The following is a 25,990-nucleotide window of genomic DNA, read 5'->3' on the forward strand; positions in this document are numbered from 1 at the left end:
GGGTTTTTTTTTCTAAAAATATTTCTTTTAGGATTTTCAGAGGAATTAAAAAGGATTTTTAAGAACATTTTTTCAAGGGCCGGTAGAGAAATCAACGCGGATTTTTTAAGAACATATTTTCCATATTTCTAGGTGGATTTTTTAAGTTTTTTTTTTAATGACCAACGTGGATTTTTAAAAATATTTCATGAGGGACTCTCAGACCTATCAACATCGAAAATATCCAATAGGACTTCAAGGACTTTCAAGAATATCAATATGATCTTTTGGAATATTTCTTGGAGATCTTTCAGAGTTCTCAGGAGTCAGAGTTGGTTTTTTTGGAATTTTAAAGAATTTTTCTTTATGAAATTCGATTTCTTCTCCGATTTCTTGATAAATGTTGATTTTTTTTAAAAAATTCGCTCTAGAATCTAGACCATTCTGAATTAGAAACAAGAGTTCAAGGCTGTAGATTTTTATGCTTTTTAATCAACTATTTTAGTACACAGTTTAGAATATGCATCATATTGTTCGTTGGGTTATGTTTGAAATTTGTCTTCCAATATTTTTTTTAAATTATTTAATTTTTTGAATTGTCAATTCCAGAAAACGGAAATATAAATATGGAACCAGAAGAACATCAAAGGTATTTTCCAATTTTACATTTCCTTCACAATTTTTATTATTATTTACTCTTTGTTGAAGGACCAGGGATGTTGGCACTGAAACCTCATTTAGCGACATCCTAGGATCAGCATCAACTTTTTCCAATTTCTCTGATGACAGTCGGAGAACTCTGACAGATACGCGTGCTCATCAAAAACCCGAAGTACGCAATGTGGCCACAGAAACTGATTTTCTCACTGTGACAAGTCTCACGATTTCCATAACCACCACCGATATCGATGTGGATTATTCAAGTGATATAGCGGCCGAGGAGAGAGCAATGACAAGAAGAGGTTAGCTTTATTTTCCTGGAGAGATTAAATAATTTAAAATGTTTTTGGTTTTAGATTCTCTGCTTCATTATGCCGCCTCGGGTACCTCCAGTTCCAGTGAAGAAGATAAGGATAGCCTGCCCAGACCTCAATACCAGCTGAAGTCTAGTAAATCTCAGCATGTGCGAAAAATATTCAGTTCTAGTGATGAGGAGGATGGTGGGGGTTTGGGACACTCAAATTTGAGCAAAGGAAATGTTTTTGTAAGTCTTATCTTCAGGTCAACTTACTAAATTAATTTTAATTGCTTGAGCCTCCTGCCAGGTCTACATGGTCATCCCTCCTGATGGCGGCTATGGTTGGTTCATAATGTTCATTTCCTTCTGGTGCCAGGTGGTTGTGGATGGCATCATTTTTGGTATAGGCGTGATTTTGCCGCACATCGCCGAGGAGTTTCAAATTCCAGGGTCAAAAGTCATTTTGGTGGCCTCCATGCAAGTGGGTGAGTGGGGAGGATTGAACAAAAAGTGTGGAAATTGTGAATAATTTGAGAATAATTTTTAGGTTTTTATTTCCTGGCTGGAGCAATTTCAAGTGCTTTCATCAATAAGTATGGCTTTCGTCCGGTGGCTTTGGGTGGTTGTCTCCTCTCGATTGCTGTGTTGAGCGTGGCAACTTTTTCGACAAATTTGCCAACGATGATTGTTTTCTATAGCATTTTGGGTAAGGATCCTTTGTGGGGTGAGAGACATTTTTGGGAGCACCTTTGGGAGGAAGAACACCAAGTTTCGTCATAAATTATTATACTTTGCTTTCTAATGCTACAGAAGTAATTTAAATACTTTCGAGTCTTCTGCTAGACGAAGGTGCCGAGGACCTCTTAAGACAGGACCCTTCGTCGTTTAATTCTATAACAAAGGTCGAGAGTAGGGGGGAGATCCGTAATTTTCAACAAAACTGTAGATCTTTCATTGGAGGACACATTCCACGCTGATAGCTCCGAAGGTCCTTGAAAATACACTCCGAAAAAAACACTTTGTATCCTCATTAAATTCTTAAAATTTTTAAGATTTTTTTTAAAACCAACAGAGGCGTGCATTTTTTAGAAAAATTGTTCCAAAAACTATAAAAATGCGTGGATTTTTTAGAAAAAAAATTTCCAAGGACTATCCAAAGGCATGGATTTTTTAAAAATATTTTTTCAAGGACTAGCAAACAGGCGTGGATTTTTTTAAAATATTTTTTTAAGGATCAACAGAGGCATGAATTTTTTTTTAAATATTTTTTCAAAGACTATCAAAGGGCGTGGATTTTTTTAAAAATATTTTTTTAAGGACTATCAATAGGCGTGGATTTTTTTAAAAATATTTTTTTCAAGGACTATTAATAGAGTGGATTTTGTTTTAAAATATTTTTCAAGGACTATCAATAGGCGTGGATTTTTTTAAAAATATTTTTTCAAGGACTATTAATAGGCGTGGATTTTGTTTTAAAATATTTTTCAAGGACTGTCAATAGGCGTGAATTTTTTTAAAAATATTTTTCAAGGACTTTTAAGGGGCGTGGATTTTTTAAAAATACTTTTTCAAAGACTTTCAAAGGGCATGGATTTTTTAGAAATATTTTTTCAGGGACTTTCAAGCTGCGTAAATTTTTTAAAAATATTTTTTCAAGGACTTTCAAATGGCGTGGATTTTTTAAAAATATTTTTTCAAGGACTATCAAATTGCATGGATTTTTAAAAAAATATTTTATCAAGGACTATCAATAGACGTGGATTTTTTTAAAAATATTTTATCAAGGACTATCAATAGGCGTGGATTTTTTTAAAAATATTTTTCAAGGACCATCAAAAACCGTGATTTATTAAAAAAAATATTTTTATGGACTATTTCTTGGGCGTGGATTTTTTAAAAATATATTTTCAGGGACCAACAACCACAGAGGCATGGATTTTTTAAAAATATATTTTCAAGGACCAACAACCACAGAGGCATGGATTTTTTAAATGTAGGTTTTTTCAAGTATCAACAGAGATGTGGATTTTTTAAAAAAATATTTTTTAACAAATAGAAACGAATCTACGTTAATAGTTCCGAAGGTCCTTAACAATGCCCTAAAAAAATTAAAAAAAAAATCGTTAAAAAAAAAATTTAAAACAGCAGTCTTTTATCCTTGAAAATAATTTTTAGAAGCCTTGGTTTGTGTTTCGGTTTGTCCTGAAAAAAATGTTCTCGAAATATTCGTTCTTTACAAATTTTTAGTGATCCTTCCAAACATCTTAATTTATTTTTCCTTTGTTTTCAGGTGGCCCTGGCCTCAGCATGGTTTGGGTCTCTTCTCAGCTAATAATTGGTTATTATTTCGAGAAATATCGTCCCATTGCCAATGGAATCTCATGTTCGGGGGCCGGAGTGGGAATCATGATGTTTGCCTATATGAACAATGTCCTGGTAACACAGCTAGGCTGGCGTAATCTAATGCGACTGCATGTAGCATTTCTGGTGTTGGTACTGCTAATGGGTCTGACATTTGTCGAGGTGGCGCCCACGAAAATTGGAAGGGTTAAAGAGGTGAGGTTAAATAGAGCTTTAATTTTTATTGGACCTTTAATTTTTTCGTTTTTTGTAATTTAGATGTCTTGGGAGGACTCTGAAACGGATTCTCATGACATCCTCACAGAGATGACCAAATATTCGCGTTATTCTTTGAAGACACAAACGGATGTTTATGAGCTGGATGAGGAGTTTGAAAAAGTACTAGGTATGAGACTTAATATTTTTGTCAAAAAAAAAATTAAATAAAAATCTTTCGAATAATTTTTCTTTTCTAGAAAAAGTAGAACCCCCTACAGCACAAGGATCATCTCCGCAAGGCTGCTGCCCAAAATGTCTAAATTCTTGTTGTCCTTGCTTCCAAAATTACCTAATCAAACGTCGTGAAGCCCAAGCTCAGGAAGCCCTTGCCAAACATTACATTATACGCCAGGATCCAATGGAAAAACAGGATCTCTTCTACATGGGACCCAGAGAACATCACGATGGCCGTCCCAGCCATGGTCGTCGAAAAACTGTCTCATTTGGTGAGACGGATGTGCGTACCATTTCCTTGGATGACATAGATCAAGGCGTCGATACGGAACGTGTTGTCAACACCCTGTCGACCATGGCCATACATCGCCAACAGCTACCGGATCAAAGGAAATCCTATAAGGAATTGCGGGAGGTGAAGAAATGTCCTTTGTGGGAATTTCTGAAACCAGGAAATTTATTGCATCCCAAAATACGGAATGCCTTTCGTTTGCTGTTCGATTTTCGTCTGCTGGAGATGTTGGAATTTCGAATCCTTTTGGCCTCGGCATTTCTGTTTCCGATGGGTTTTAATATACCCTTTGTTTATTCGACAGGTAAGTGGAGAGATTGTAGAGGAGGTAATTAAGGAAGGAAATTGCAAATATTTTTAGAGAAGGATAGAAAAATGTAGGAAAGCAAACAAAATTTTTTTCAAGGACTAACCAAGGCGTGGATTTTTAAAAAAAATATTTCCTAAAGACAATTTATTAGGGGTGGATTTTTTAAAAATATTTCCTAAGGACAATTTATTAGGGGTGGATTATTTAAAAAAAAATTCAAAGACGATTTATTAGGGGTGGATTTTATTTTATTAGGGCGTGGATTTTTTAAAAATATTTTTTTTAGTACTATCTAAGGGCGTGGATTTTTTAAAAATATTTTTTTTTAGTACTATCTAAAGGCGTGGATTTTTTAAAAATATTTTTTCAAGGACTATCTAAAGGCGTGGATTTTTTAAAAATATTTTTTTGTACTATCTAAAGGCGTGGATTTTTTAAAAATATTTTTTTTTTGTACTATCTAAAGGCGTGGATTTTTTAAAAATATTTTTTAAGAACTGTCTAAAGGGGTGGATTTTTTAAAAATATTTTTTCAAGGACTACTTATTAGGAGTGGATTTTTTTAAATATTTTTTCAAGGACTATTTATTGGTCGTGGATTTTTTAAAAATATTTTTTAAGAACTGTCTAATGGCGTGGATTTTTTAAAAATATTTTTTCAAGGACTACTTATTAGGAGTGGATTTTTTTTAAATATTTTTTCAAGGACTATTTATTGGTCGTTGATTTTTTAAAAATATTTTTTAAGAACTGTCTAATGGCGTGGATTTTTTAAAAATATTTTTTCAAGGACTACTTATTAGGAGTGGATTTTTTTAAATATTTTTTCAAGGACTATTTATTGGTCGTGGATTTTTTAAAAATATTTTTTAAGAACTGTCTAATGGCGTGGATTTTTTAAAAATATTTTTTCAAGGACTACTTATTAGGAGTGGATTTTTTTTAAATATTTTTTCAAGGACTATTTATTGGTAGTGGATTTTTTAAAAATATTTTTTCAAAGCCTATTTATTAGGCGTGGATTTTTTTTAATAATTTTTTAAGGCCTATTTATTAGGCGTGGTTTTTTTTAGAACATTTTTTCAAGGACTATCAATAGGCGTGGATTTTTTTGAAATATTTTTTTAAATTACTATTTATAAGGCGTGGATTTTTTGAAATATTTTTTTAAATTACTATTTATAAGGCGTGGATTTTTTTAAATATTTTTTAAGGTCTATTTATTAGGCGTTTTTTTAAATATTTTTTTAAGGACTATCAAAAGGCGTGGATTTTTTTGAAATATTTTTTTAAGGACTATCAAAAGGCGTGGATTTTTTTGAAATATTTTTTTAAAGGACTATTTATTAGGCGAGGATTTTTTTAAATATTTTTTCAAGGATTGTCTAAAGGCGTGGATTTTTTAAAAATATTTTTTCAAGGCCTATTTATTAGGCGTGGATTTTTTAAAAATATTTTTTCAGGGCCTACTTATTAGGCGTGGATTTTTTGAAAATTGTTTTTCAAGGCCTATTTATTAGGCGTGGATTTTTTAAAAATATTTTTTCAGGGCCTACTTATTAGGCGTGGATTTTTTGAAAATTGTTTTTCAAGGCCTATTTACTAGGCGTGGATTTTTTAAAAATATTTTTTCAAGGGCTATGAGATGAGATAAATACATTTTTTAAGGACTATTAGGAGGGGATTTTTTATGAATTATTTGATAATTTTTTTATTTGTTAAACCATTATTTTTTATTTTTTATATTTCTGTCCTTCTCCTGGCCTTTACAATCCTCACTTATATTTATAATTATCACCGCATATTTTGTTGTGTTTTGTTTAATTTCTGAATACCCCCTGGGCCAACAACAAAAATAATTGCCTTGCCGAGCCTTCATTATCTCCTTAAGCCTTTAACCGGTCATTAATTACAAGACCATTATCCTTGCCAAGAATAACAAGTGGGCCTACTCGGAAAGTTGAAATTCATTTCTTAAATCACTTCACACGGATGCACTCTCACACAGACACACACACCACCACCACTTCGTTGGGAATGCAATTTCACTGAGCGACCAACAAAACTCTCAGGTTTTTGTTTTGTTTACCAAATTCTTGTTTTCATTTGTTTACATTTTTGCATCATGCATTCTCTGTGTGTCGGTGTTCATCACCCGTTTCCTTCTTCCCCAACTCCTCCATTTCTTTTGTCTGCTATTCACCTAGCTTGCATTTTCATTTGTATTTCTATTTGTGTTTTCTTTTTTTTTTTTCTTTTTTTGTTGGTGTGTCCTGCCCCCTTCACCATTGTGCCATTGTTAATGTGAAGTGCGTGTCCAAATTGAGCCGAGTTTTGCAAAGCTAATTTCACCCTCCATTGGTTTCTCGAATTTCGCCTTTCGCATTGCATCTGGATTCGTGGCGTACCGTTATCGTGACTACACGACGTACATCTGTGGCGGCGGCATGGTCTTTGGCGGAATGGCCGTTGCTGTCAGTGCCTTCTATGGCCTCGATGTGGTGTGGTTCCAATTCTTCTACGCCATCTGCTATGGCATAGCCCCAGGTAAGTTTGGCAAACAACGAAAGCAAAAAAAAAAAAAGATACCAGAAATTATGAGTGGTAATAGACGGGTTAATGCAGAATGCATTGCCATTTGCATTCTCTCGCTCTCTCTCCATTTCCACCACTTATGCACGCACAAATGTAAACAACAGCCACAAACAAACAAACACACACACACAGGCAATGGAAGAAAGAAAACAGACACATTACCATTTACAAACTTTATTTTGCATACATTTATCACAAGCTCATCAAGCACGTTTTTATGACTCTCCATAACACCGAAAGATGTGGGGGAGAGAGGAGAGGAGTAAAAAATATTTACAAGAACTGGAAGGACGACTGTTAGCGAGGGTACTATCTAGGGAGCAAATCTTCGCTTAATACAAATTGTAAGGTTCTTCAGAGCCTTAAGTATTGAGGGATAAAAGTAGATTTTTTAAGAATTTTTTTAAGGACCTGCAGAGCCTGAAAGATATTTTTTCAGAAAAATTGTTAAAGCGCCAGCAGAGTCTTATCCTTGGATTTCTTAATAAAAATTCTGAAGGGACAACAGAACCTAAAACATTGGGGTTTTTAATAAATTTTTCGAAGGACTTTTTTAAATAGAAAATTTGAAGAACCGACAGATCCTTAAACAAGGATTTTTAAATAATTTTTTAAGGTCCTTCAGAGCCCTGAAAGTGGATTTTTTAAATAATAATTTTGAAAAAACCTACAGATATTTAAACGAAGATATTTAAAATATTTTTTTTAAGTCCTTCAGAGCCCTAAACGTGAATTTTTTAAATAAAAATTTTGAAAAAACCGACAGATCTTTAAAGGAGGATATTTAAAATAATTTTTTTAAGTCCTTCAGAGACCTAAACGTGGATTTTTTGGATAGAAAGCTTGAAAAATCGACACATATTTAAACGAGGATATTTAAAATAATTTCTTTAAGTTCTTTAGAGCCCTAAACGTGGATTTTTTAAATAGAAAATTTGAAAAACCGGCAGATCTTTAAACGAAGATATTTAAAATATTTTTTTAGGTCCTCCAGAGCTCTAAACGTGGATTTTTTAAATAGAAAATTTGAAAAATCGACAGATCTTTAAACGAGGATATTTAAAATAATTTTTGTAAGTCCTTCAGAGCCCTAAACGTGGATTTTTTAAATAGAACATTTGAAAAACCGACAGATCTTTAAACGAGGATATTTAAAATAATTTTTATAAGTCCTTCAGAACCCTAAATGTTGATTTTTCAATAGAAAATTTGAAGAACCGACAGATCCTTAAACGAGGATATTTAAAATAATTTTTTTAAGTCCTTCAGAGCCCTGAAAGTGGATTTTTTAAATAGAAAATTTGAAAAACCGACAGATCTTTAGACGAGGATATTTAAAATAATTTTTATAAGTCCTTCAGAACCCTAAACTTGGATTTTTTAAATAGAAAATTTGAGAAACCGACAGATCTTTAAACGAGGATATTTAAAATAATTTTTTAAGTCCTTCAGAGCCCTAAACGTGGATTTTTTAAATAGAAAATTTGAAAAATCGACAGATCTTTAAAGGAGGATATTTAAAATAATTTTTTTAAGTCCTTCAGAGCCCTAAACTTGGATTTTTTAAATAGAAAATTTGAGAAACCGACAGATCTTTAAACGAGGATATTTAAAATAATTTTTTAAGTCCTTCAGAGCCCTAAACGTGGATTTTTTAAATAGAAAATTTGAAAAACCGACAGATCTTTAGACGAGGATATTTAAAATAATTTTTATAAGTCCTTCAGAACACTAAATGTTGATTTTTCAATAGAAAATTTGAAGAACCAACAGGTCCTTAAACGAGGATATTTAAAATAGTTTTTTAAGGTCCTTCAGAGCCCTAAACGTGGATTTTTTTAATAGAAAATGTGAAGAACCGACAGATCCTTAAACGAGAATATATAAAATAGTTATTAAGGTCTATCAGAGCCCTAAACGTGGATTTTTTAAATAGAAAATCTGAAAAACCGACAGATCTTTAAACGAGGATATTTAGAATAATTTTTTTAAGTCCTTCAGAGCCCTAAACGTGGAGTTTTTAAATAGAAAATTTGAAGAACCGACAGGTCCTTAAACGAGGATATTTAAAATAGTTTTTTAAGGTCCTTCAGAGCCCTAAACGTGGATTTTTTAAATAGAAAATTTGAAAAATCGACAGATCTTTAAACGCGGATATTTAAAATAATTTTTTTAAGTCCTTCAGAGCCCTAAACGTGGATTTTTTAAATAGAAAATTTGACAAACCGACAGATCTTTAAACGAGGATATTTAAAATAATTTTTTTAAGTCCTTCAGAGCCCTAAACGTGGATTTTTTAAATAGAACATTTAAAAAACCGGCAGATCTTTAAACGAGGATATTTAAAATAATTTTTTAAGTCCTTCAGAGCCCTAAACGTGGATTTTTTAAATAGAAAATTTGAAAAACCGACAGATCTTTAAACGAGGATATTTAAAATAATCCTTTTAAGTCCTTCAGAGCCCTAAACGTGGATTTTTTAAATAGAAAATTTGAAAAACCGACAGATCCTTAAACGAGAATATATGAAATAGTTATTAAGATCTATCAGAGCCCTAAACGTGGATTTTTTAAATAGAAAATTTCAAAACCGACAGATCTTCAAACGATGATATTTAAAATAATTTTTAAGTCCTCCGGAGCTCTAAACGTGGATTTTTAAATAGAAAATTTGAAAAACCGACAGATCTTTAAACGAAGATATTTAAAATCATTTTTTTAAGTCCTTCAGAGCCCTAAACGTGGATTTTTTAAATAAAAAATTTGAAAAACCGACAGGTCTTTAAACGAGGATATTAAAAAAAAAAAAATTTAAGCCCTTCAGAGCCCTAAACGTGGATTTTTTAAATAAAAAATTTGAAAAACCGACAGGTCTTTAAACGAGGATATTAAAAAAAATAATTTTTTAAGTCCTTCAGAGCCCTAAACGTGGATTTTTCAAAGATAAATTTTAAGGGTCCTTAAACTAGGATTTTTAACTGATTTTTTAAGGTCCTTCAGAGCCATTTCCTTTAACGCGGATTTTTCAAATAGAAATTTTGAAGGAACTACACATTCTTAAACTAGGATTTCATAACTGGATGTTTTAAATATTTGTTTAAGGTCTTTCAGAGCCTTAGACCTGGATTTTTTGAATATAAAAGCTGAAGAAACAACAGATCCTTAAAAGAGGATTTTTTAAGTAATTTTTTAGGGTCCTTCAGAGCCTTGAACTTTGATTTTTTAAATAGTTTTTAAGGTCCTTCAGATACCTAAATTTTTTAAATAAAAAATTTCAAGGACTATCAGAGCCTTAAGCATGATTTTTTAATTGAGCATTTTCAAAGATCAACAAAGCCTTAAATGTATAATTTTTAAATAGATATTTTAAAGGACCAACAGGACGTTGAATGTACATTTTTAAATATATTTTTTGAAGGACCAACAGGACATTAATGGTGGATTATTTTTAAATAAATAGGGAGGTCCTTGTAAAAATTTCTTGAAAAAATATGAGTTAAAAAATCAAATTGAGAACTCTGAGGGGCCCTGAAATTTTTTCTTAAAAAAAAAAAAACAAAAAATTAATAATAAAAAACTAAGCAAGTCCTCGAAAAAATTTTCATAAAAATTCCGAATTTTAGTGAAAGTCCTTTATGAATTCGGAAAAATCAATCCTAGGTTGCTCTAAATGTCCTTGAAGAGACATTCTTAAAAAAAATCATTTTTAGAGCTGGAAAAGTCCATGAAGGAATACCACTTAATGTCCTTCAAGAAATATCATAAAAAAATATTTTTTGAGCTACACAGATATTGCTTGAATCCTTCAAAAAGTCCCTGAAATAATTTTCTAAGAGGTCTGGACATCCTTGGTGTAAAATTAATAAAAAAATCCTCGTCGAGTCCTTAGAAAAATTGTTCTTGAAAATCCTGCCTTGAGAGTTGCAAAAGTCCTATAGGAAATTCACGATGATAGATCAGAAGGTCTTCCAAGAATGATTCCTAAAATAACAATTTGGGCAGGTTCAGGCAGGTTCACGTTAAGATTTTCGGGAGTCCTTAAAGAAATATACATAAAAAATTATCGTTGAGTCTTTTCATAAATATTCAAAAACAAAAAAAAAAAAAATAAATAAATAAATAAACTGATAGCTTGGGATGTCCGTGAAAAAATATTTTTAAAAAATCCAAGCTAGGAGCTGTGGAAGTTCTTGAAAAACAATTTAAAAATACATGTTAAGAGCTCTGAAAGTCCTTGAACAACAATTTGAAAAAAATCACGAAAAGACCTCAAAAAGTCCTTGATTAAATTCTGAAACATTTAGCTTCATAGCTCTGCAAGCCTTTGAAAAATATTCTTAAAAGATCCCCACTTTGAGAGACTGAGAGTCCTTGAAATGAATCTTAAAATATCTTAAAATTCCACTTTGGAGCTCCTTGAAAAATCATTCTCAAAAATCCGCGCCTATAGCTGTGAAATCCTGCAGATTATTTTAAAATTATTTCTCTAAGAACTTTCAGATCTGCAATCGTAAATTTTAAAAGGATATTTCTCTGGAGAAATAGTTTTACGAATTCCTTCTCAGTACCCCTCTTGATATTCACCCTCCCATAAGTATCTGCATTAATATGGGACAACATCATCAACACCATCATCAGCCGCTGCTGCAACATTGGCCTCATCATCCTCCTCAACATCATCCACATCGAATGAATGAATGACCAGCAGGCAAACAGTATTAATTATGCTGCTTCATGTTGATGTTGCTGTTGTTGTTATTGCCGCTCTTGATGCGGTTGTTGTTGGCGTTGTTCTTGTGTGTATCACTTGAATTGTTGATGTTGGTTGGCCGGGTTGTTTGTTTATTGGCATGTTTTTCGGTTGTCAGGTTGTTGACGACGACGACGACGCCAATGATGAGGATGCGGATGTCAATACTGTTATGGCTAGGCTGCTGCTGCACCTCGTCATCGCTCGCACGCTCTGTGTTGTTGTACCACAAATGTATGGTGCGACTATGCAAACGAGTGCAATTTTAATTATATTCCTCTTTATGTTTATTTACGAACAACATATCGGCATGTGTGGGAGAGTGGAGAGAGCGAGAGAGGGGGAGAGAGAGAGGCAGAGCGGTCACATAGGGCTATCATCTCTGTTGGTTTTGCTGCTAGTATTTGCTTACCATACCTCCTGACACGTTATCCTACTTTGGTAAACTTTTCTTTTTCCGATTTTTTTTGGTAGACGCAGGTGAAAGCATGGGCTATGGTGGAAAACAAAGGGAGATAAGTGGAAAAATGTGGGGATAAAAGGATTTATAAGAATGCCACATAACTTCTAAGATGGGAGGCATAATTTTTGAAATTTTTGAAAAAATTGCAATAACAGACTGCCCGACCTAGAATCGACGCCCAGACGAAAGGGCTGAAGCTGGAATCCTGTAATTTTGGGTGCCTAGGTGTGTGATAAGGCTGGGTTTTTGGAAATTCGTGGAATGAGAGTCACTGATGGAGTGCAAAACTTCGATTTTTTGGGAATCCAATCTTTATGGTTACGAAAAGTTCTAAAATGGTACTAAGTTCTAAAATGATTCTAAAATAGTACCATTTGGTGTTATGTGAACGGATAGAGCTATAAACTTGAAATTTGGTGTGAGCATCAAGGTTGACAAGTAAGTTTGATGTTAGAAGGTTTTTGTGGAAAATGTGTACTAAGTGTGCGAATTGTACTAAATGGTACTAAATATGGAACAGTTTGATTTAGGGTGAGCGGATGAAGCTAGAGTTTTGAAAATTGTTATTGGGGTCCCTGTTGATATTAGGTTTCTGATAAAGAGGTGGTTTGGGAAGTGTGTACCACAAGTGCACGAAAAGTACTAAATAGTACTTTATTTAGTACAATTTAGTATTGGGTAAAGAGATACTGCTTGAAATCTAAAATTTGGGATTTGGGTCGCTTTTTATATGTAACCTGGGCATATGGAGATGGTTTCGGATATGTGTACTAAAATAGTACGAAAAGTACTAAAAGGTACTTAATTTGGTATTGTGTGAAGGAATAGGGCTGCACCCCTGAAATTTAATGTTGAGGTCCCTAATGGTTTCAGTGCTTGAGACTTGACGATTTTTTGGAAGTGATTTCGATTTTTGTACAAAAAGTACTAAAAGGTACTAAAGTTGATATTGGGTTAAAGAATAGGGCTGCAATCCTGAAATTTGACTTTCAGATAACCGAGGGTATCTGTGCTTAAGACTTGACGATTTTTTTGAAATGATTTCGATTTTTGTACGAAAAGTACTAAATGGTACTAAATTTAGTATTGGGTGAAGGGATAGGGCTGCACTCCTGAAATTTGATGTTGAGGTCCCTAATAATATCTGTGCTTAAGACTTGAAAATGTTTTGTAAATGATTTCGATTTTTGTACCAAAAGTACTAAAAGGTACTAAATTTAGTATTAAGTGAAGGGATAGATCTGCACTCCCCAAATTTGTTGTTGAGGTCCCTAATAATATCTGTGCTTGAGACTAGACGATGTTTTGGAAATGATTTCGATTTTTGTACGAAAAGTACTAAAAGGTACTAAAGTTGGTATTGGGTGAAGGAATAGGGCTGAACTCCCGAAATTTGATGTTGAGGTCCCTAATGATATCTGTGCTCGAGACTTGACGATTTTTTCGAAATGATTTCGATTTTTGTACGAAAAGTATTGGGTGAAGGAATAGGGCTGCAATCCTGAAATTTGATGTTGAGGTCCCTAATAGTATCTGTGCTTGAGACTTGACGATTTTTTGGAAATTTTTTCGATTTTTGTACCAAAAGTACTAAAAGGTACTAAATTTAGTATTGGGTGAAGGAATAGGGCAGCACTCCTGAAGTTTGATGTTGAGGTCCCTAATGGTATCCGTGCTTGAGGCTTGACGATTTTTTTGGAAATGATTTCGATTTTTGTACCAAAAATACTAAATGGTACTAAATTTAGTATTGGGTGAAGGAATAGGGCTGCCCTCCTGAAATTTAATATTAAGGCCTCTGTTGGTATCTGGAATTCAGATATGGACGTGGTTTGGGAAAGTGCTCTAAAATTGCACGAAAAGCACTAAATGGTACAAAATTTGAAATTGGGTGAAGGGTTAAAGATAAAAATCTGAAATTTGATGTTTTAATAGATTTGTTTGAGATTTGGCGGTGTTTTGGAAATTCGTCCTATTCTTGTACGAAAAGTACTAAATAGTATTAAATTTGTTATTGGGTGAAGGGATAAGATTGGAATCCTCAAATTTGATATTGAGGACCCTGTTGGTGTTTTATTTTAAGATATGAAGTTTGCTTTGGAAATGTGTACTGTTTTTGTACAAAAAGTACTAATTTATCGATTTAGTACCATAACTAGGTATTGACGAAGATATGGGGCTTATATCGTCAAATTTGATATTGATTGAGGATTGAGATATGAGGTGTTTTTGGACATGTGTGCTATTATTGTGCGAAAAGTACTAATTAGTACTAAATTTGGTATTGAGTGATGGGATATGGCTGTAGTCGTTAAATTTGAGATAGGTGTCACTCACTGTAGGTATCTGAGGTATGGTATAAGGTATGGAGGATATTTTGGAAATATGTACTATAATTGTACGAAAAGTACTAAGTGGTACTAAAGTGGGTTTTGGATGAACTGATAGAGCTGGAATTCCCAAATTTGATATTGAGGTTTCTTTTGGTATCTAGAATTGAGATTTGAAAGCGGTTTTGATATGCGTACAATAATTGTACGAAAGGTACTTAATTTGGTATTGGGTGGAGGAAGGGGCCGGAAATACTAAAATTTGACAATTATGTTGCTGATGGTATCTGTTTTTGAAAATTGGCCATGATTTGGAAATGCTTTCGATATTTCTGGAAAACGTACTAAATGGTACTAAATTTAGTGTAGAATGATGGGATAGGACTGGAATCCTCAAATTTTGATATTAAGGTCTCTGTTGGTATCAGGGATTGAGGTATGGAGTTGCTTTTTGGAAATGTGTACTATAATTGTACGAAAAGTACTAAATGGTACTAAATTGGGTATTGGGTGAAGCGATAGAGCTAGAAACGCGAAATTTGATATTGTGCTCTCTCTTGGTTTCTGGGTATGGCTGTGGTTTGGAATTGGGTCCTATATAGGTACGAAAAATATTGGATGAAGATTGGATTGGAGTTTAAAGATAACTATTCTTCAAGGACATTTTCAGATAACCTGGATTTTAAGGTTTATTTGTAAGCACTTTTTGTCCTTTATTGGCTATTAAACATACATTTTTATAGGAATTTCGGAGGACCATTTGAGCCATCAAAAATTGATTTTTAAGCAATATTTTCAAGGACCAAACATACCTAATTTTTTTCTGATTTTTTCCAGTTTTTTTTTTTTGACCCGCCAGGCGTAACTAAATTTTTTCAAGATTTTTTTCGAGGTTTATTTGACCTGCCAGACTTAGGGGTTTTAGGAATTATTATATGACCTTTTTCTATAGGAATTTTGATTGTTGAAAAAATATTTTCAAGGACTATTTAAGTTAACTGGATTTTAATGGCTATTGGACGTACATTTTAAAGGCTTTTTGGAGGACCATTTGAGCCATCAAAAATTTTTAAAGCAATATTTTCAAGGACCAAACATACCTAACCTTTTTTCTGATTTTTTTCGAGTTTTTTTTTTTTTTTTTTTGACCCTCCAGACATACCTGAGTTTCTTCAAGATTTTTTTCGAGATTTATTTTTCCTGCCAGATTTATGGGTTTTAGGAATTGTTATAAAAAAAAATTTTCTATAAAAATTTGATTGTTGAAAAATATTTTCAAGGACTTTTATCAGATATGTATACTCCAAAAAAAATCAGGATTTTTTTATGGCAAGTTTTCTCATGGATTATTGGAGCTGTCAGATGTGTAGTTTTAAATAATTTTGTAAAGGACTCTTTGAAATAAAAGAATATCAGAAGTGGATTTTTTTAAATATTTTTTTTTAGAGTTTCAAATATTTTTTAAATTAGTTTTTCAAAATTTTTTAGGTTCTATCAGATCTTTAAAAATTTTTTGAAAAGATTTTGTAAGGACAATCAGAAAGTGGATTTTTAAAATATTTTCATTAAAGGACTAATTTTACTCCCAAAAAACTAGAGTTGTAACATTTTGCTCTGCATCTGATAATACGTGCTCTTGTTTACCACAATTACAGCGAGATATCCAAACACTTCCCCTCCTCCCTTTTCTGGACACTTCCATCCATGTTCCCATTAACCCGTTTCGTAAGCATATGTTTACCATTTATTTCATGGTTTTGGTCATTTTCTCTCTCTTTCTCTCTCTGTGTTTGGTGGTGGTCATCATTCATCAGACCAATATTACAGCTGCATTACCTGCGATGACCCCAATTTGCTAGGGTGCTCTGTTAATTTTTGGGTTTATAATTTCCCTATTTCTCTGCTCGTCCATTTCCATTCATTTTCCCCTTTTCCTATCTTCATCTAGCATTCTACTCAACATTGCGTGCCATTATCTATGTCCGTTCGCTGGGCCTGGATAAATTAACGAATGCCTTTGGTTTGACGGCCTTAGCCATGGGAATGGGCGTTTTTATTGGCACAACCGCCGGTGGTATCTTGAACGATCTGACCGGTGATTATACGGCTTCATTTGCATTTGCGGGTATTTGCATTATTGTCGCGGGTGCTTTGAAATTGCTGCTGCCGCATCTGACGTTGGCGGTCGGGGTCAGCAATGGGAAAAAGTGAAAGCCGACAAGCCACAATGTCGTTGTTCGCTTATCGTTTTCGGAATGCACAAAAAGAAAAAAACTCGGAGGAAGAAAACCAACCAACAAACAAACACACACAAAGAGAAGGAAATTGGTTTGCAAGTGCCTGGAGATTTGGGAAAACTCCAAAACAACAAATGCATGGAAATTTGAGAGAATGTTTGAAAAAAAAAAAACATGAAATGAAAGGTAAATGATAAGAAAATTTTTGGCTATTTTTCGAGCATGTTAAGTTGTAAATGAAGGTATGGAGATAAATAAAAAAAGGGTTGAATTGAAAAATGATTAAGAATTTTTGATTTTATTAGCAGTTTAAATATTTCATAAAGGATTTTTTTAAAGGATCGAAAGTGGATTTTTAAAAAATCTTTGAGAGGACGAAAAGTGGATTTTATAGGAAATGGTTTTAAAGGAACGAATGTAGGTTTTTTATTGACTAGGACAAAATTTGGATATAAAACAAAATGAAGGAAAAACAGATTTTTCGATGTGGACTTTTAAAGGACCAACAGAGCTTTACTCTTGGATTTCTTAAATATAATTTTTTAGGACTAACAGATTTTGTAAATTATTGTTTTTGATAACTAACATAGCCCTATATCTGGATTTTTCAAATATTTTTTTTTTTGAAGGACTAACAGATTTTAAAATAAATTTTTTTTGAAGGACCGACAGAGCTTTAAACTTGTATTTTTTAAATAATTTTTTTGAAGAACTAACATATTTTTTTTTTTTTTTTTTTTTTTTTTTTTTTTTTTTTTAAAGGCTACAGCGCTTTATACACGGATTTATTGATTTTTTTAAGGGCCGTTAAGGCTCTGTCGGCTTGGATTTTTCAAATAATTATTTTGATGAACCAACATAGGCTTATACACGGATTAATAATTTTTTTGTTTAAGGACCGACAGAACCTTAAACAATTATAATATTTGAAGGACCAACAGAGCCTTAAACACGGATTTTTTAAGTATTTTTTTGGAGGACCGACAGACCCTTAAGCGTGGATTTTTGTAATATTTTTTTTAGAGGGACTAACCGATTTTCTTCCAACAGAGGCATAGACGTGGACTCTTTAAATAATTTATTGAAGGACTTACTAATTTCTTAATTGAATTTGTTTGAAGCACCAACGGACCCTTAAACATTGATTGTTTTTAAATAATTTTCTTGAAGGATTCACTGTTTTTTATTTTATTTTTTTTAAGGGCCAACAGATCCTTAATCCTGATTTTTTTTAATAATTTTTTGAAGGGCTAAATAATTTTTTAAATTATTTTTTTGAAGGACCAACAGATCCTTAATCCTAAATTTTTTAAATAATTATTTTGAAGGACTTTATGATTTTTAATTTTAATTGTTTTGAAGATCCAACGTATTCTTAATCCTGAATTTTATAAATAATTTTTTTGAAGGACTAAATAATTTTTTATTATTATTTTTTTTAAGAACCTACAGAGCCTTAAATGTGGATTTAAAAAAAAAAAAATCAAGAACTAACATAGCCTTAAACGTGGATTTTTTTAAAGTACCAACATAGCCTTAAGCTTGGATTTTTTAATTTAATTTTTTGAAGGATTATCAAAGCCTTAAACGTGGATTTTGTAACTCATTTTTTTGAAGGATTATCAAAGCCTTAAACTTGGATTTTTTAAATAATTTTTTTGAAGGGCCAACTGCGCCTTAGTCGTGGATTTTTTAAATATTTTTTTGAAGGACCCACAGCGTCTTAATCGTGGATTTTTTAATTAATTTTTCTGAAGGACCAACAGCGCCTTAATCGTGGATTTTTTAAATAATTTTTTTCAATGGCCAACAGAGCCTTAAACTTGAATTTTTTAAATAATTTTTTTAAGGATCAACAGAGCCTTAAACGTGAATTTTTTAAGAAGTTTTTTCAAGAACCAACAGAGTCTTAAATGTGGATTTTTTAAATAATTTTTTTGAAGAACCAACAGAGCCTTATTTCTTGGATTTTTTAAATAATTTTTTTGAAGAACCAACAGAGCCTAAAGCGTGGAATTCTTAAATATTTTTTTGAATGATTATCAAAGCCTTAAATGTGGATTTTTAAAATAATTTTTTGAAGGACTATGAAAGCCTTAAATGTTGATTTTTTAAATAATTTTTTTGAAGAACCAACAGAGCCTTAAGCGTGGAATTTTTAAATAATTTTCTTTTTTTGAATGATTATCAAAGCCTTGAATGTGGATTTTTAAAATAATTTTTTGAAGAAAGCCTTAAACGTGGATTTTTTAAAATAATTTTTAGAGGACTATCAAAGCTTTAAACGTGGATTTTTTTAAGTAATTTTTAGAGGACTATCAAAGCCTTAAACGTGGATTTTTTTAAAATAATTTTTAGAGGACTATCACAGCCTTAAAGGTAGATTTAAAATAGTCTTTAAAATGATGTTTTGAAGGACAATCAATTCCTGGAATTTGGAGTTATTTTTTTTTTTATTCCTCAAATTTTTATTTTTTTAAAACTCACCATTTTTTTCCTTCTAAAAATCTCATAAAATAATAACAATTTGTTTTCATATTTTTTGGATTTTTATTCTAAGTTTTTTTTTTTATTTATTTATTTCTCTTTTTTATTATATTTTTTTTATATATATTTAATATTATATATCATCTGTAGGTTTTTTTATTTTATACAAAAAATTATGTTCATTTTTAGTTTTCCGTTTTTTTTTATTTTTATGATTATAATTACATAAATTATAATTTTTCGACGACTTAATATTTCATATATAAGGTTCTGCATTATTCAGTTTTTATTTTATTTTAATGCCAATGACTATTTTTTTCTATTTTTTTTTTCAGTTTATCTTATTTTCGCCTTAGTCTAATAGAGGGCAATTGTTCTTTAGCATTAAAGAGTTTTTTTATTGACTTTTATTTATTTTATTTATTTTTTTGTTTTTGGAAAATATTGTTGTAACACATATTTGGATTTTCTTTTCAATGTTGACTGATTGTTGTTGTTGGGCTTGATTTGCTTGATTTATGTCGGTCTTTTGTTTTTTTTTTTTCTTTCTTAAGACATTTTGATTTTTCTGTATTTATATATTTTTTATTATTATTATTTTTTATAAGGTACAATATCTACAAGTTGGGAGGTTTTTTATTTATTTATTTTTTTTTTTTTGTTATTATTTATTTTTTTAATATTGCAAATGAAAACAAATCCTATTGCCAATGGTCATGGTGTATGTCTGTGTGTTGTGTGTTTGCCTTTGTATTTTTGTTATTTCTTCTGTTCATAATTTTTTCTCTTATTTCCTAAAACCTTAAATTAAAAGAAATTCTATTTATATAAATATTGAATAAGTTTTAGGGAGTTTTTTTGGTTTTTTCTTTTTTGGTTTGGAGTTATATTCTTTTCTTGGTTTTTTGTCTTTGGGAGAAGATTAATTTTTATCCTTCGTCTTCTGCCAGTTATTTTAACATTTAAATATTAATTGCCTTAAAACTACGTTTTACCTTGTTTGATTTCAAAAAGAAAAAGAGAGTTTTTCGGGGATATAGAAATAAGGGGAACCTTTGAAGTTTATTTCGAAATAGACAGGATTAAAGAAGTCAAAAACATGGGATTTTTTAAAATATTATTTTAAATCAGAAATATCTATCAAGCCTAAAAAATAGAAACTAGCGGGCCTATCCAAGCTGCAATTTTTAAGAATATTTTCAAGGGTTATCAGAGTCGGAAACCATAATGTTCCAATAGTTTTTCGAAAGTCCAGCCGGCCTATAAAACGTATATCTTATATTTTTAAGGAACGTTGCCACAAACATGGATCTTTGAGTATATTTTTCGAAGGAGTATAAGATCTACCAATCAGGAATTTTTGATAGATATTTTGGTTCACCACAAAAAAAAAAAAAAAACACATTCAATAACCCATATTTGTATCTCTAATTTTATTCCTCAAAATCTTAAAAAAACAAGTAAAAAAGCTCTAAGTTCGCCCGGGCCGACCTTTGAATATCTTCCACAATATGAAGCGACTTTGGTAAAATTTCAAAAAAATTAAAATACTTTAAAAATTCTGTAAAAACTTAAAACGAACATAAAATACCAAATTTGAAATAATTCCGGTAGGGAGGGAGGTACTGAAATATGGGGCCTATATGAAGACCTGGACCTGCGTAGACAATTTTCTGGCATAGACTGTAGTTTCCATTATGAATTCTAAATACAAAATTTGAAAAAAAAAAAAAACTCCGGTGAATAATGTCCCTTAAATCGTCAAAATATTGAATATCGGTTGACGGTACATATGAGGGCTATACAAAGACATGGACCTGCAAAAACAATTTTCTGTCATAGACTGCAACATCCATTGTGAATTTCAAATACCAAATTGAACATTTTCGGCGAATAATTTCGCTTAAATAAAGGGAGGTACCATTATATGGGGGCTATACCCAAACGTGGATCTACATGGCCCATTTTAAATAACAAAAGTCCTGGAGACATAATATACATTTGGGTAAAATTTTATCAACCTACTTCATTTCGTTCGGAAGCTAGAGTGATTTCCACAGACGGACGGAAATCGTTAAATCAACTCGAATCGAGAGTAATGCTTTTCAGAAGGAAACTGACAAGCTTTGCAATATTTGCGAAAGCCTCCCAGTATCATGATTTTATGCCGTCGAAGGGAATGGTTATTTGCCTCGCGCAGCTTCCTGATATGACGATTTGGTGAAATCAAGCTCCAATAAGGAATATTCCCAAGTAAATGAGAATTATACTCACTTGGAAGGGCTATCAATGTCAAAATCTTAAAATGTTTCCAAGCTGGATTTCATGTTGGCAAGGGAAGCCAAGTGACCCTGGCTTTACATATTTTTGATATGACGTTTATGGTGGAAATGAAATTCTATTAGTATTATGTATTCTCTATTAAATGAGAATTATACTCACTTCGAAGAACCATCAAAGTCACAAACTTCATATTTTTTGAGTACCAAAAAATCAATAACTTTGAATAATCTTTCGTAAAAATTGTCGAAATATCGTCATTATATGAAATGCCCTATAGAATATTTCCAAGTGAATGAGAATTACACTCACTTGAAAAGGCCCAGAGAACTACAAATTTCACATTTTTCTAAGCATGATTTCATAGCGGCAAAGAGAATTCTCACTTGACCTTTTAGCTTTTTGTTATCACAATTTAAGTTTTTTTTTGTAAACATGGAGTTATCTGAAGCAAATGAGAATTACACTCTCTTCGAAGGACCGTAAAAACCACAAAATTCATAATTTTCTAAACACACCCAGAACTTCAAAGAAATCGAAGACACGTAATCTCCACAAATTTGTAATAAGCCTCGTCAAAAATGCTAACAATTAGTGAAGCGACACTCTATTGGGCATCTAAATATGGGAAGTGACCAATTTCCAATTCTCGTTGTTCCCCCCTTAACATTCTTGTTCATTGGGGGAGTATTTTGCTCGGTATTATTCTTGCGAATTTGATTTGAATCATTTCTTCAAGTAAATGAGAATTATACTCACTTCGGAGAACCATGAAAAAACCAAATTCATATTTTTCGAACAATTTTAACATTTTTAATAAACCTCGTAAAAATGACTTAAATGTCTCTTACAGATTACAGTTATTAAATTCCCCTTTCTTTATATTATTCCCTTTTGACTCTCTTCTCCTTCATTGGGGGAGTATTTTATTTTGGTTTCTTTTTCTTCTCTTTCTTTCTTTTTTTGTTTTGAAACATTTCTAGCTTTTTTATTTATTACTTACCTTTGTACCTCTAAGAACTTTACAAGTGTGTTGTTGAATGTGTGGACTTTTTATTTTTTGTTTTTTTTTTTCTTGGAATTTTTAGAAAAAAATCTGTTGTTGTATTTGAATATTGCTATTGTTGTTGCGGTAAGATTTCCTATATGCATTTCATATAAAGAAATAAAAAAATACATATTTAAAATTAATTGGCTCTATTATCCAATTAGATATTTAAGTTGGCAACGCCATTTATATCAAATGCTGTATAAATAGGACTAATTTCCTACAAACCAATCATGGTAATACAGATAAACGCATCGATACAGCTGTTGGGACAATGAACTGTCAAACGAATTATGGAATTAAAATTTTTGAATAAAACATTTTTCAAATTTGTAATAAAAATTGTTGAAACACGCATCTTGACGTTGTATAAGAAAATATATAAAAGTCTAATTATATTTTTGGCATATCAATGTTCCTAAGCGTTGATGCATCTACCTGTATTCATCTACCATGAAACCAACCAATTCAATATCAAAATTAGTTTTCCTCTTGCATTGTGATTTTCATTAATGTGATCGGTTGTCATGTATGGACTACCTATGTATTGTCTTATATCAGCCCGTTTGAGTTGCCAATCACTTTTTATTACAGTACCGTACAATTTCAAACTTATGAACCCTAAACGTCAACTTATTCCATGATAGCGTAATACAGCAGCTAGAACAAAGTAATGTCGAAACGTTTTTGGAATTCAAAATTTTAAATGAAAAATTATTTAAATTAGTCACATTTGCTGAAAATTCATATCTCAATAACCTCTGAATAACATCCGATAAAAAATACAAAAAAAAAAATATTTTATTATTTAAATTTTTTTTTGTATTTTTGACATATCAATGTTCGCGTGCGGTGATGCAAATTCATGAATTTTTCCTTTATGGCATCGAAAAAATAGCTCTAACTAGTGCGTATTTGCAGGTTCTGGAACACATAGTGTATTGCAGTTTTTTTCTTTTGCTCATTGGTCTTGGCTATTTAAAAGAAACCATGCGCGAGGAAAGGACGCATGGATCTACATGCAGATTATGGCTTTCAAACGAAATGAAGTAGGTTGATAAAATTTTACTCAAATGCATATTACGTCTGCAGGACTTTTGGTATTGAAAATGGGCAATGTAGGTCCACGTTTTGGTATAGCCCCCATATAACCGTACCTCCCGATATTCGGTATTTTGATGATCTTAGCGTCATCATTCGCGGTAGTAGTTTCAAAATACGCATTTAGAGTTCGTAATGGAAACTACAGTCTGTGACAGAAAATTGTCTATGCAGGTCCAGTTCTTCGTATAGGCCTCATATATCAATACCTCCCTATTTTCGGTATTTTGACGAGTTTAGGTACAATACCCACCGAAATTGTTTGAGATATCGCATTTGAAGTTCATAATGGATGCTACAGGCTGTGACAGAAAGTTGTCTATCCTGGTCCAGATCTTCGTACAGCCCCGATATAACGGTACCTCCATATATACCGTGTTTTGATGAGTTTAGCTACATTATTCAACGTTTATTTCAAGTTTCGAATTTGAATATGGTAATGGCTTATGACAAACAATGCCTATGTAGGTCCACGTCGTATAGACCCCAATATAACGGCTATATTCGGTATTTTTACAATTTTAACAGATTTTTTTAAGGATTTTATTTTTTGGAAAATTTTCAATTTCATTCCAAATGGTGGAGGGTATTCAAAGTTCAACCCGGCCGAACTTACTACTTTTTAACTTGTTCCCCTTAGTTTAAACCTTCAAAACTGTTCTCGCACTTGAAGATCGATTTTTTAACATTCCAATATCTATAAATTCGATGAGTCGAAAGTCGACCTACTTACCCCTACTTCAACAACGCTTTGCCAAACACAATGTAATTTCAGCAGTTGGCAACGCCACTCACCGGGAATGAATAACAATAATGATAATCGAGCCACATTTATTTGTTTATCTCTGTATAAGAATGGATTTAAATACAGTGGGACCCCTCAAAAATATTGAAATATATAAAGAGAATACTTCCCATTATTCTTCATAATTGAGTTATAGCCTGTTAAAATATATTCTTTAATGGATTTTAAAACTTCAGTAGTATTTTTTTTTTGATGTCCCTTTGTTTTTGAAAATGAAAATTTAAGTACTTAATCGAAATTAGTTATCAAATAGTCAATTGCCTGTTTTTTCGGGTTTAATTAAGTGATTTATTTATATTGTCCAGGGTATTATGTTTATGTTGTTGCTGTTGAATTTTTTTCTGGTTTTCCAAGCGTTTTTTAAATAAAATTCTTCTGTTTTCATTTTTTTTTTCAAATAAAAATTAATTGAATTTATTTTGGAACATAGAAAACAAACAACACTTTTCAGTTTATGCGCTTTGCTAAATTTTTGCCCAAAAAAAAAATAGTTTAAAACATTTTATTTGCTTCTTTGCCACAATTTGTTGCTACATTTCAAACAAATATGATTTCCATGCTTGACTTATGCATTTTTCCGACGAAATACAGTGGGGACCTTTTACAGAAGCTTGGTTGGCTTTAATGTGGAATATTGGTTTCACTGAATCTTTGTAAAAAGAGCCCACTGTATTTGGTGTCTCTGTGTGTGTGTAGGTTTTTGAGTATTTTCCATTTTATTTTTCATATCCTAAAATCTATGTTTCTTTATTTATTATTATTTTTTAATATGTAAATTTTTTGTTGTAGTTTAAATTAATACAATTGTGTTTGAGTTTTGTTTTTAATTTTTGTTTTCTATATATATATATAGTATTTTTTTAATATTTCTCTTTGTGTGTGTCTGTGTGGATTTTCTAAAAAAGGGATGGATTTTTTTCTCTCGTTTTTTTACTCTCTTTTGTTTGGGACTGTTACTTATTTATACTTATTCTGTGTTGGTGTGTGTGTGTGTGAGTTTGGTTGTTGGGGAGTTTTTAGTTTTTATTAAAAAAAAAATCATAATAAAATCAAAAATAATACGCCTTTTTGAAAGAGGTTTTATACGGTTGGTTATCTCGTTTAGATTCATGTATCAGACCTGCAAAAAAAAAAAACAAGAAGAAAAAATGTGAATAAACAAATGAATATTCAAATATGAATTGTAAATTCGATTTGCAAAACATTTTTTGTTGGGGTGTGTGTGTGTGAGCACATAAATGTCAAAATTTGATTGATGGCTCACAAAAAAAAAAATGTCACACAAAAAATTGCATTTATTTTGACACAAAATTCAATTGAATATTTTTTTTTGAGGGAAAAATTAAATAGTCTATTTTAGAACCCGCAAGAAGATAGAAATTTCATTACGATTCCCTTAAGATATCAAAACAAACAAGTTAAAAAAGCAGTAAGTTCGGCCGGGCCGAACTTAGAATCCCCTCCACCATTTGGAACGAATTTGGAAATTCTCAAAAAAAAAAAAAAAAAATTAAAATCCATCAAAATTTGATTAAAATCTTAAAAATACCGAATATAGCCCT

At 31.7% G+C, this 25,990-nt stretch overlaps 2 protein-coding genes across 2 annotated transcripts in view; one reads left to right on the plus strand and one right to left on the minus strand.

Annotated features, from left to right (window-relative positions):
• The first annotated feature begins 534 nt into the window (after positions 1–534).
• LOC101900574 (uncharacterized) lies at positions 535–16,980 on the plus strand. Its single transcript, XM_005189413.4, has 10 exons — positions 535–628; positions 688–941; positions 996–1,183; positions 1,245–1,422; positions 1,485–1,643; positions 3,228–3,493; positions 3,557–3,683; positions 3,754–4,326; positions 6,643–6,879; positions 16,419–16,980. Exons 1-10 carry the CDS (start codon positions 606–608, stop codon positions 16,679–16,681), a joined length of 2,268 nt encoding a protein of 755 aa, XP_005189470.1. The 5' UTR covers positions 535–605; the 3' UTR covers positions 16,682–16,980.
• Positions 16,981–25,458: 8,478 nt separating this feature from the next.
• LOC101896250 (spondin-1) overlaps positions 25,459–25,990 on the minus strand; it is a 109,166-nt gene continuing 108,634 nt past the window's right edge. Inside the window, exon 6 of the mRNA XM_059123644.1 lies at positions 25,459–25,548. Within this exon, the coding sequence (XP_058979627.1) occupies positions 25,536–25,548 (13 nt within the window). The 3' untranslated portion in view covers positions 25,459–25,535. The remainder of the gene's footprint in view (positions 25,549–25,990) is intronic.

The sequence above is a fragment of the Musca domestica genome, unplaced genomic scaffold (assembly GCF_030504385.1).
Source record: "Musca domestica strain aabys unplaced genomic scaffold, Musca_domestica.polishedcontigs.V.1.1 25, whole genome shotgun sequence".
In the NCBI taxonomy this organism is placed as follows: Eukaryota; Metazoa; Arthropoda; class Insecta; order Diptera; family Muscidae; genus Musca; species Musca domestica.